Raw genomic sequence first — 12517 nt, 5'->3', positions numbered from 1 at the left:
CGCGGCCTCATTTCCTTCTCAAGTCTGGCTTTAGCCTTCAGTAGCATATGTCTTGCTTCCTGCCAGATTTCTTTCTGCTCCTCCCTGTAGGAGTCACCAGTCTCTGATTCACAGACCTCATGCTGTCCTTAGATGCCGTTGGTTTTTGTTTCACTTTTCCTGGCTGTCTGTGGGTTCTCGCCTTTCTTCTATAGGATGATGCTCAAAGGACTCAAGTTGCTTTTGATCTTTAAGCACGTTCAGTTGTTTTTTCCCTTCTGTGATCTCTTGTGACTTAGCATTGCATTGTCATCCTATTAAGGGATGAAGCCCCTTCATCTCTGAGCACTCTGGCTTCCCTAGCCTTCCCTGGAGACTCTGAAGTAATTGTGGGATTCAGGAGAGGCCTTTCACTGTAGCACCAATTTAAATGTTTTTATGTGAGTTCATTTTGTTTTTGTTTCTTTGTACTTTCAGATGTTTTTGCATAAGGTTGATTGGTATGTGATTTTAGAGCTTTGATGTAACTCATTATTTTCAGTTATACCCATACATTTTAATGGCAACCTTTTTATTTTTATTTTTGGTGTTTTCTTGTCTTTCCCCCAATTTTTCCTCTTCTTCCTCAAGGGGAGCAGGGCAGTTTGGTCCAGCCTCATATTTTTTATCCAATTGAAATTAAACTTCTCATCACTCTCCTTTATCCCCCAAAGATTGCTTTACTTTATATATATATATATAGAGAGAGAGAGAGAGAGAGAGAGAGAGAGAGAGAGTTTTTATTGATTTCAGAGAGATGAAGGGGGAGAGAGATAGAAACATCAATGATGTGAGAGAATCATTGATTGGTTTCCTCCTGCACACTCCCCATTGGGACTGAGCCCACAACTTGGGCATGTACCCTGACCAGAATCAAACCACAACCTCCTGGTTCACGCTGAACCAATGAGCAACACCTGCTGGGTGCTCTGTCTACTTTTTGATGTTAAGTTTTAAACTTCTGGGAAGGAGGGGCTGGGAAAATATGCATGCCAGGGAATGGTGCTCATTTTGCTATGACTTCAGTATTTACTTCCAGCCCATATGTTTAGAAATGTCAACTCTGCAGGTCACCTTATGTCCAGGGCTTTTGTAGAAGGAGAGGCTGAAAGAGGCTGGCACCATCTGGGGAGCCGAGAGGTGCAGGAAGAATACTTTTTTAGGATTCCATGAGGCACTAACCTGTCCTTCAGTGGTTGGTACTAATTGTCTGTGGCATTTGCCATGTGAAACATTTCACTTCAGTTAGCTATGAGAATTTCAGAAACCTATTGTTGAAGTGTAATAACATAAAACCATATCAACTGAGAGGCCTGTTCAGTCTACAGTGCATACTCGTAAAACATTCCAGAAGCCAGACCGTTTAGAGCATAAAGCTTCCAAATCCATAGTGGCTTATCAGCAACTTTTGGCCTTTCACACTTCTTGGCCTTGCAGCTAAATGAAGAAGGAAGCAGCATAAATTAGCTGTGCCTGGGTCCCAGCTCCAGGAACCCTCATTAGGCCTCAACTAAAGATATGAAGGGCATCGATCACTAAGGTTTCTCTCAAGTTTAAAATTCTGTAATTCTGCGCAACTACTTTAAGCCTGATTTTAGATTTTGACCAAAATATTGCTTGAAAAAATAAAGTTAATGTAAAGATATTTGGAGAATGTCTATATCTGAGATTATTGAGGAAGAAATTCCCAATATCCTACTGACTAACAGAATAATTTTAATTTTCTTTTGCATTTTCTGCGTGAATCCTCATGGGTGAATTTAAAAATAGTTTCAGTCATAGTATACACATAACTTTGTTGCATTTTATTGAATATTATATCATAAATATACATATCCTTCATAAATATTTTCATGACTGCATGACATTCTATTATATTACTGGATCATATTTACTAAACTACTCCTTTAGTGTTAGATATGTAGGTTGTTTGCCTTGCTTTTGTACTTTTTAAAATTTGTATTTCAACTAAATGAAATTATATATTCTATCTAAGACTATAATTAGTTTAAAGGTAGATTTAAATTAATTAATTTAAATTTCTAGATTAAGAGTAACACGGGTGGGCTTTCCCACCATCAATCGTAATAAAATGGCAGAAAGAGCTTCCAGACCCAGGAGCTGTAAGTGTCCAATTGGGATATGATTTTAGATCATGTTTCTGTAAGTGTGTGTTTATTCTTTTAAGTTCTTTCTCTTCTCTTGTGCATTAGTCAGCTCTTTCCATTGCTGGCCTAAAACCACAGACTCCAGAATCCCAATCAGTTCCTTCTCTGAACATGGCCATTTGCCTCATGTTGCTTCAGCTGTTAAAAGATCACATTTGTAGTCTTTTTAACCCAAAGGGAAGATGCTTTGTAATACCATTGGAGCCTCTTGACTTATCACGTGGCCTAGCTGAGTTGTCCTCAGCCTCGCTTTCTATTGCTGCTGCAGAGGGCTATGGACCTGCAGTTGGGAGTGTGCTATCTTCCTCTTTTATGGGGTGTTCTTTTGTGGGAAAGTGCAGAGAGTGGGAGAGGGTGGTTCCAGTTGGCTGTTTCCTGAGATCTCTACCTTCTTGAGTTTCTCTTTCTAGAGAGCTTTAACTCATAAGAACATTTAGAAGTTTTAGTTGCTCCCATATATTTGCTAAGTACCTGATTCCTACCTCTGGAATTAGTTAAAACTAGTTTGCCACATTTTGCATGGTGACAAAACAGATATCCTTGCTGTTGAACCCTTGGGGCTTTTATGCTACTTTGGGTCCTCTTCTTTTTCTCTTCCCTCATATGAGTGGGAGGCTCATTCTTCTTGCCTTCTCCCCCCATTATCTTTCCCCAATGCCAGGCTTTATTTAGGGTTCAGTTATGGTATCTGGTTCATCTAGGACAGGAAGAGAGTTTTTTGCAGCCCTGTGGTCCTAGCGTTAAGAAAAAATTTTGCCTGTTTAAAAATATCCCTGTTAAGGATAACTGTGTTAAGTATACTTATCTTATATATCCTTTGCAGTAAAAACAAGAACAAATTTTTAGATTGCTTTTAAAAATGTCATGATGAAGTGTAACATCTCTGTCCAATCTGAGGAAAGATTCTGATCACATAAGCTTCTGTTTCTCTTTCTGCTTAATTCTTATCTCAGAGTGGATGGAGCACATCTGACTTCACTTCACACTCATATCATGAATGTCCATCTGTCCTTCAGGTTAATGTGAGCGATGGAGAGGAAATGACAGACTCGGAGCTGGGAAAGGGCCAGGCAGGTCATCTGTCTTGTCTCCTCCTGGGACTCACTGTCCCTGATAAAAGCCTCCCTTCTCTTAAGCAAGCTGGAGCAGCCATGGAAACAGGAACTGGCACCAGAGGAATAACACACTCCCTTTAATGGTACAAAACCAGGGCTAGAAGCTGTTTTGGCACAACCGTGTGTTCGAGGAGAGGCGTCCCATCCCTCACTGCTGTGCCGCTCTTGAGCAGCACACAGTGCTTCTCGGTTGACAGTGAGCTGAGGTACATCTCCCAGAACACATTCCCAAGCTACTGAATCTGCATTGAACAGTTCGTTAAAATTCAGAGTTGGTTGAGACTTCAGCAGTCATTCAGTATTCCTACAGGCACCTATTCATGGGTAAACTGAGTCTTAGAATGATGAGCCGATTTACCCTGGATCACAGTATGTTGTTAAGCAGGGACTGGTAATTATATTAGGTACCATTTATGCAGCATTCATTATGTGCTTAGTCCTCTAAGATCTTTACATTTGACCATCCCTATTTAGCAGTAGGGGAAATGAGTCTTAAAGAGGTTAAATAACTGGTTTGTGGTAGACCTGAGATTGGAGCCTAGGTTCTCAGTCCAGAGCCTGAACTCTCAACCACATACCTGTATGCGCAGATGGAGACCCAGATGCCAGAGAGGGCAAGTGTCTTATTCTATGGCACACAGCAGATCAACTTTTACTGAGCATTAGGTTATCCATGATGAGAAAGCCATTTTGTCATCAGCCTAAAGACATTTTGCCTCCAAATTTAACCCTGAAGATATGAGGAATATCACCAACTCTGTTTATTTGAAAATAGCTAAGGGCCAAAACAGACTATTGTTAAAAGCCTACATTTTTGGTAGACTTTCTGAAGGCTTCAGAACAGTGAAGGTATGGATGGATAATTGCCTCTGTGGTTGATTGCTGGAAGAAGGAAAGAGAACAGGATTGTCCCAAAGCTATGAAACCATGGAGGGCCAGATCTAAGACTCAGAACCCCTGCACTATTCTTGTTATCAGGCCCCAAGACCCTTTACAAAGCAGAGAGGTCAGGGCTGACTATGTGCTAGATTCTCTGCCAAACCATTGTGGTGCCTCCCTGGCAAAGCTAACTCAACATCTGACTCCCCCAGTTCTTCCCAGACAGGAGCTTTCTGCTGATCAGCCAGGTCCCCTGTTCTCCATCCTTCTGTGGGTCTGTATGTTAGTCTGTATTTTCTTACTCTTAAGGTCTATGATGTGACTGTACCAGGACCTTGAGGTCCAGGATTTAGTTCCAGCTCTGTCACTTTATATCATGTGACTTCTCTGGGCCTCTCTTTCCATGGGAACAGCAGTCATACCCATGGAGCCGAGGCAGATTCAGCTTAATGAGTAGATGCTTTGCTGTGCTGTCTGCTAGACACTACAGTAGACCAGTGATTTTCAACCTGTGTGTCATAAGTACTTTTAAAACGTACAGTAGCTGACTATTTAGTCAGGGCCTCTGACCTCTTTTCCTTAGATCGTCAAATAAAAAAATGACAATAGCTCTAGCCAGTGTTTCGAGCGTCTGCCCACAGAATGAAGGGTCCCATGTTCAATTCGGGTCAAGGGCACATACCTTGGTTGTAGGCTCGATCCCCTGCATGTGGGAGGCAACCAGTCGATATGTCTCTCACATTGATGTGTCTCCACCCCCCCCCCCCCAACTTCCACTTTCTCTAAAAAAACACTAGAAAAAATATCTTTGGGTGAGGATTAATAGAAAAAAGTGAGGAGAGCCAACACAACAATAGCTGTCCAGTGTGAATAAATTAAAATCATACCTATTTTTTTGTCAGAGTGGCAAAAAGTATATTTTTTGGTGTACTGCAGAATTTTAGTTAGTTTATGAGTACCATAAGATGAAAAAGGTTGAAAATCACTGCACTAGACATTCGGCTGTGTTGGAAGTATTCCGGTCTGTGCTGTCCAGGACAGTAGTCACTAGGCACACAGGTGGCTGGTAAGTCCTTGAAATGTGGCCAGTGTGAATGAGGAACTGAATTCTTTAAATTTAAATAGTTGGCGACTACGTATGGGACCCCACAGCTGCAGAGTACATATGAGACAGGAGATGTGAATCCGCCTCTCCCCTGATAAATCTCAGTTCCTACGGGCCTCTCCTCTTACTGCAGGGAATGGTATTCCAGTTTAAAAGTGTTTCTCACAAAACCTAGCCAGTAAATAAAACCCAGGACTTTCATCTGATGCTCAGCCAAAGAGGCAGCGATGAATTGATTGACTTAGACAGTCCACCTGAAGGGTAAAATTGGCTGCATTGAACTGAGATGTTCTGACAATCTCACCTGTGTGACACCTCTCTTAGGGCAATTTGATTGTATTGTTGCTTTATGAAGTTAGAACTAAATCCCCCATGGCAAAGGTACCCCTCAGGGCTCAGGGAGATAATAGATGTGCCCTCGATCACTGTCAGTTGGAGGCCAGCAACGGGGAAGACAATCCATGAAAATACATTTGATTACTAATGAGTTAAAGATACATTTTTCATAAGCAGCAAAATATAAGCTAATGATAATATTAACTATATCGCATGCCTGTTGTACAACAGGCCTTTTGTTAGGTGCATGTGTAATCAACCTCCTTGGTCATCATGACATCTTTGTGACTTAGGAGCTATTAGTATTTTCATTTTTCCCACAAGAAAACTGGAGAATAGAAAGGAGCCATAACTTCCCCAATGTCACTCAGTAGAGCCAGGGTTCACACACAAGAGCCTAATTCCAGAGCCCATAATCCTCTGCAGCGGTTCTCAACCTGTGGGTTGTGACCCCTTTGGTGGTCGAACGACCCTTTCACAGGGGTCGCCTAAGACCATCCTGCATATCAGATATTTACATTATGATTCATAACAGTAGCAACATTACAGTTGTGAAGTAGCAATGAAAATAATTTTATGGTTGGGTCACAACATGAGGAACTGTATTTAAAGGGCCAGAAGGTTGAGAACCACTGCATAGCCTCGTGAAACATTGGCCTTCCCCTCCAATGGAAAGCTGAGTTAGATGGGAATAGTGGGGTCCCTTGGCACTGGGTCAGTGTGGTCAGTGAAGCCTCCTCCCCTTGGTTTTAAACAGCACTGTCTGACCAGCTTAGCAGTGGTCCAGTCATTGGTATGGTAGTGAACCTGATGGCATTTCCTAATGCAGCCCCCATTCATCCTCGTCAGTTCCACCTTCCTCACATAAACGTGGGCCTACGTTTCAGGTGTGGGAGCCCATTACTAGCTTGTCCTGGCACAGGGACGTGGTCATTGTGTATGCAGTCAGCCTGTATACAGAACTACAGTGGAACCTCGGTTCTCAAGCTTAATTCATTGTGGAAGGCTGTTTGAAAAGTTATTTGTTTGAAAACGGAATTATTTTTTCCCCATTAGAAGTAATATAAGTTAAATTAATCTGTTCCAGACTCACAAATGATTTCCTGTTTTAACCTTTCTTATATGCAGTATATGTCTAATAAACACTTTTTTTCTTAAATGTATCAAACAACCCCTATCTAGCCTTAAACAAATCTCTTTCAGTACTCATTTCAGGGGTGTCTTTCAGGAGGTCAGTATGCAACATCTTTGCTTTTTCACGTATCATTTCCTCCAAAATGCTATCACCAGCTAACTGCTTTACTTCTATTCAAATCAATAATTTTTCTACCTCTTTAGTTGCCTGTGATTGTTGTTTTGTGAGCACTTTCACACCCTTAGCAACATGCTTTTAGCAACCCCACCAGTGCCTTTGCATAGCCATCTGGGTGCATCCCCTGCACCTACCCATCCCTGTGTGCCTGAGAGATGCTTTTTGTCATGTTTAGGTATCAGCGTGAAAGGGCAGAGAGGGAGAGGGGGAGCGGGGAGGGGGTGGGGCAGAGAGAGAGAGAGAGAGAGAGAGAGAGAGGGAGAAAGAGAGATCAATCAATGTGAGAGAGGCATTGATTGGCTGCCTTCCCCATTACCCCAACTGGAGCCCTTGACTGGAATTAAACCCATGATCCTTCTGTTATGGGCCAACACTCTAACCACTGACCAAAACTGGCCAGGGCTGGAGACACTTTTTTCATGAATAATTTGGTCAAGAACCAAATAGTTTGAGATCGGAGATGTTTGAGAACTGAGGCTTGACTGTACTTTTACTTTCCATGTATGGACATGCTCTGTGAAATGGGGTTTATCATAGTATCATTCCAGAAGAAGGAGGGCTTTTCCCTATTTTGTTTCTTGTCAGTCAAGTAGAGATGTTTGTGTTGAGGTATCCTCAGTGGTAAGCGAGGGAGCAGTCACTCAGATATGGTCCACTTCCTTTTTGCTCTACACTGCCTCTCCCTTGGTAGGACCAGATTGCCCTGTAATATCATTTGATGGAAGTGATGCACGGTGATAGGAAAGCTGAAAGCCGGGTGACTGGAGCCAGGAGATATGGGTTCCAGTCCCAGTTTTGCTGATCTTGCACTGAGACCCAGGTTACTCCACCTCTCTGGGCATTTATTTCTCATCTATGGATTAAGAGATTGGGCTGGATAATGTCTTAGTTTCCCTAAGTTCTCCATTTTATGAGAAGGACACTTGCTAAAAATAGCAGAATAGTGAGGTCTTTTCCAGCTCTGGGCAGTCTTGAATATCCCTGTCCTCTCTCCCACAGGCATCTTGGCCATCCTCATCCCCCGCCTGGACCTGGTCATCTCGCTAGTGGGCTCCGTGAGCAGCAGTGCCCTGGCCCTCATCATCCCACCCCTCCTGGAGATCACCACCTACTACTCAGAGGGCCTGAGCCCCCTCACCATTGCCAAGGACGCCCTGATCAGCATCCTGGGCTTCGTGGGCTTTGTGGTGGGGACATATGAGGCTCTCTACGAGCTGATCCAGCCAAGTCCTGCTCCCAGTTTTATCAACTCCACCAGTGCCTTTGCATAGCCTTCTGGGTGCATTTCCTGCACCTACCCACCCCACCTCTGTGTGTTCCCTAGCACCTGGCTCCAGAGCCTCAGGGAGGGTCCAGGCTCTGGGGAAAATCAAGGTTGCTGTTCAGAAACCCTGCTACCTGGCACCTAGGTGCTCTGGGCCAGACCTGAGGGCAAGGTGGAGAGTGGGTAGCAGATATGCAGGAGGTACCTTTAGTGGCAGTGCCATCATTGTTCATTTGTACTTATTTTAACCCAGAACTTTACAACTGTTTTCCCTCATCATGCCTCCTTCCTTACTTGCACTCTCCTCTGACCCACCTCCCCCAAATTATTCTTGTTGCACAGCTCACTTTATTTAAAAATTTTAGCGTCTCCTTTCCTGGTCCAGGCCTACATGAAATAAGTGAGACTCCCCCTCTTTAGAAAGCCGGGCCTATCTCTTTCTCATCTCTCTCCCCAATATTTTACCTCAATATTCACCTACCTATTCAAGTCTCCAGCAGGTGTCTGGATGTCCCTAGTAGTTTAAAACCAGCCCCCAAAGCTGGAGTTTTTAATTTTTACTCTCTCTGGCTTGCTATGACTGGCAACACCTCCTCTCTAATTCCTTGTGTGGGTCACAATACTATGTTCTTAGTTGCTTTAGCTCCCGAAAAATATCAAGTGCTGCCTCAATGGAAGATATTTATATTTTATTTAAAATTAGCTTTTTTTTCTTAGACTCTATATCGGGGGTTATTGTGACTCGTTCCTTCCTCAGTACATTGGTACTGAGCTTTTCCTGCTGAAAAGAAACTTGCTGCAGGAAATGTCTGCTTAGGTCCTCAGCACACGTGGCTGAGCACTCCAAAGGTTTTAATCAGGATCATCTGAATGTGAACCTCTGTGGGAGGCATGGACTTTGCCTCCCATCGGCCAGCCTGATTTCATACTGAGAAGACCTGAAGGACTCGGGGAAATATTTGCCAATGCACGAGGCCAAGGTTAAGGACAGCCAAGTGGGGTATGTTTCTGCCCACGGAGGCTTATAAACTGGTTGCTTTGTGCATTCAGGCCTGTTTTTGAGCCTCAGCTCCTGCCATGCAAACAGCATGGCAGCATTCAGTTGCTGGGAAGACAACCACACTGTTGCCATGGATGAGACGATGAGGTCATTGTGCGCAGAGAGTGTGAAATTAAGTTCAGAGAATTGAGAGCAGCTGGTCTGACACTAAGTGTGGTGCTTGGTTGTTTACAATCAGCGGGGGATAGGGCAGATGCTGTCCCGTCCTGGCTGCCTTTTTGACCTGGACTCTAAAGGAACCACTTGCTTGGGATTTTGGTCTCCTGTGTTCTAAACACTAATTGTGACTCCTGTCCCTCCCCCTGAGTATCAGAAATGGCCTCAGGGTTGGCACACCTCAAGGTCAGCCTTCAGATTTGGGAACAAACCGCAGAGAAGGCCTGGCTTTTGGCTGCCCCCTCCCTCTTGGTGTGAGAAGTCTCTCGGGGGGCATTGGTCATTAACGCCACTTCTTGAGCTGTGTCTGTGTATGTGTGTGTTCATGCATATGTGGTAGGATCCTGCCGTCCACTCCTGTCACCAGGCTCTTGCTTCCTTACTTGGAGCTACCGTTCACCCTGAAAGTTGGGAGAGCAGCACAATTTTATCAGGGTTCTTGTTTTTGTGTTTCACCAAAGCTCGTAAGGGCTATGACCCACCTTTACAGCCCCAGTTTTTTCTTTCTTTTCTCTTCCAAAGCCAAACTCTCATTGCAGTGACTCCTGTGCTACCTAACTTAGGAAGATGAGATCAGTGGTGTCTTGGTCTCCCTTAGGGTAATGACACTTTTCATCCACTGTTCCTGCTCTTCGGTGATCACTAACAGGTGCTCGTGACCAAGATTCTAACTAGAGGTGGCAGCGGCCCTGCCCTCTGAAGCTTCAGGCTTAGAGGTTATCAAAGTGGGTTCAAGAATCGCCATATCCTGTTTGCAAGCCTGGGCTCCAGCCGTCTCCCCACCGTGGGCCTGAGAGCTGTTTTCAGTGAGAAGGTGCGTACCAGGAGAGTGTCTTGCCCACAGCTGCTGTGGAGGCTTCTGTGCATGCAGGGAGCTGCGGGAAGCAGCCCTGTCCAGGTGGGCAGTGACACTGGGACTGTGAGGCTGGGACATGAGGACTGGATAGCACAATACTGAGGTCCCCTGGCCCCTGGTCTTAGCACAGTGCAGGCTATTGCCTTAGGGTCCCTGACCTAGAGAACGTGGTGTATAGGAGAGGCGGCTCCAGCTTTGGGGCTTCTGTAAGCTTTGTGGCATGGCCTTCACCCTGTTTGATCTCTTTCCTGGCTCCTGCTTTGACAGCCTAGTCGAATGGCTGCTTCAGAAGATCAGGCAAGGCGAACCCATCAGTGGGCCTTTCCGGTTGTGTACTTGCACTGCAATTAGGTGTTGAGTAAAAGGGTCAGCCAGAGGATGGCAGGGGGAGGGATCCCTCCTCGTCTTCTGGAACCAGCCCTCTGGGCCAGCTGAGGGAAGCTTCCTCTTCTGCTGCCTGTGGGACTCCTGTAGGAACAGCTGCCCAGCCTCTTCCCGTGCCTTGCTGGTAAAAAGCTCCAGCATAAGTAGCAGTCTGATCAGGAGCAGCAGAGCTAAGGCTTCTGGAGTGTGAGGCCGCATCTGCCAAACCAAAGGCGAATCCTGGATTTTCTGGCCCAATACTGTTAGGCTCTGTGCCCCTCCCCCAATGCAGTCCCAGATTTTTATTAGCTCAGAGGTAGCTGCTCAGAGCCCCTTGTTCTGTCCTGCAAACACCACTATTGGGAGCATGTTTCCAGCTCCCTGTCGGCAGTGTACCTCCCCTTAAATGTAGGTGCTTGCTGGGAAGCGCATGACCTGGCATCTTCTATTCAATTTGCCTAGAGTTGTCATTATTCACAAGTGGCATTACTTATAATGTGCTGCTGTCTGGCTACTAGGAGCCCTTCCTTCATCTGCACAAACCCTGGCCAGATATCTGCGAATGTATGGCAGGTCATAGCTGAGAATCTGCAGCGTATGCCCGCCCTCCTCCTCTGTCACTCACCTCCCCAGCCACCTTCACTGGCTGATGCTCACTATTCACTCTCTACCTTCACGAAAGGTAAAATTTGTAATATTAGCAGTTGTCTTAAAGTGATGATCCCACCAAACAGAAATGTTAGGAAAATCTTCCCCCTACTCCCATATTCCTGTCTTGCCATTTTCTCCCAAAATTGTAGACTATCACTTCTGTCTAACACTACATGTTCGCCTCATGTTTTTTTGAAGTGCAAAATCTCAATGTCTGTTTACAGCTCTCTCAGTTCACCATCCACAGCAAGGGGGTTTGTATCGGTGGGTTTTATTTCATAGCTAATCAGCAGGCCCCAGCATTGGCCCTGGTCAGAACGTGAAGCTGGTTCCTCACAGTGGAGACACAAAGTACAAGAGGCGCGACTTGGTAATTAGGCAGCTCCAAGTGTGCCTTTGAATTAAAATTTCCAAAGTACATTACAAATCTCCAAGACTGTTAGGGGAAGAAGAGATGGTGTGGTTTGTCTTTGAAATCATGGTCGATACTTTGAGGCAATTGGCCTTGCTGGCTGCAAGGTTGTTTGCTCTGACAGCATGTTCGTTGCATTTCTTCCTTGTTCTTTGTACCACTGGGTCATTCCCTGGCCAGGGGACATAAATGGTGCTGATACAATGTTATCAGAGTGTGTGTGTAGGGTGGGGGGTAGGAGGGCGGGGGGAATAAGGTGGAGAGTGTCTGTGTTCTTTTATTTAAATCAAGGTGATACTGGGGAAGCTATTTTATTTTAGTAAATGATAAAATTATGTGACTATTGTAAAACGTGTCAGTGGATGTGTGAATAGGAGGAGTATGAAAAACTACCGTCCAGCAGATCTTGATAACCACACAGTACTGTGTATGTTGTGTGTCTACATGAATGTGTGTTCCCACATGGTATGTATAGAGATGAGGATCATGCAGGAGCTAATAGAAGATCTTGTTTGGGGTCCTGCATACGGATCATGTGTTAAACTTTTCCTGTTCAATAAATGAATTTTATTTTTTATTTTTGAAGGTTGTCGTCTGTGTTTTTGTTTTCACTTAAAAAAAAGTCACTCAGATCCCCTTGATCCTAGGTCACAATGTTTCTGGTGTATTTCATGGAGCTCATCTGGGGAGTAGTGTGAACAATAGAACCATCTATGGAATTGAGAGTTCCCCAAAAAGGGGCCAGGTAGTGATTTTCCTGTTAGACAGTCCTGCCCTTCCTGTCTGCTCCTGCTTCTCCCAAAAACCTGAGTAGGAATTCTC

General features: G+C 44.7%; 1 protein-coding gene across 4 annotated transcripts in view; it reads left to right on the top strand.

Moving 5' to 3' along the window:
- Window positions 1-12280, top strand: part of LOC118658101 (proton-coupled amino acid transporter 1) — a 39810-nt gene extending 27530 nt beyond the window's left edge. For all 4 annotated transcript variants that reach the window (XM_036313075.1, XM_036313077.1, XM_036313074.1 and 1 more), the window contains one exon: window positions 7933-12280. In XM_036313075.1, coding sequence (XP_036168968.1) covers window positions 7933-8204 — 272 coding nt within the window. In that variant the 3' untranslated portion in view covers window positions 8205-12280. The remainder of the gene's footprint in view (window positions 1-7932) is intronic.
- The last annotated feature ends 237 nt before the right edge of the window (window positions 12281-12517 follow it).

This window comes from Myotis myotis, unplaced genomic scaffold (assembly GCF_014108235.1).
Source record: "Myotis myotis isolate mMyoMyo1 unplaced genomic scaffold, mMyoMyo1.p scaffold_m19_p_6, whole genome shotgun sequence".
NCBI classification, from domain to species: domain Eukaryota; kingdom Metazoa; phylum Chordata; class Mammalia; order Chiroptera; family Vespertilionidae; genus Myotis; species Myotis myotis.
The sequence above is the reverse complement of the archived record's forward strand: the minus strand, read 5'-3'. Positions and strand labels throughout refer to the sequence as shown.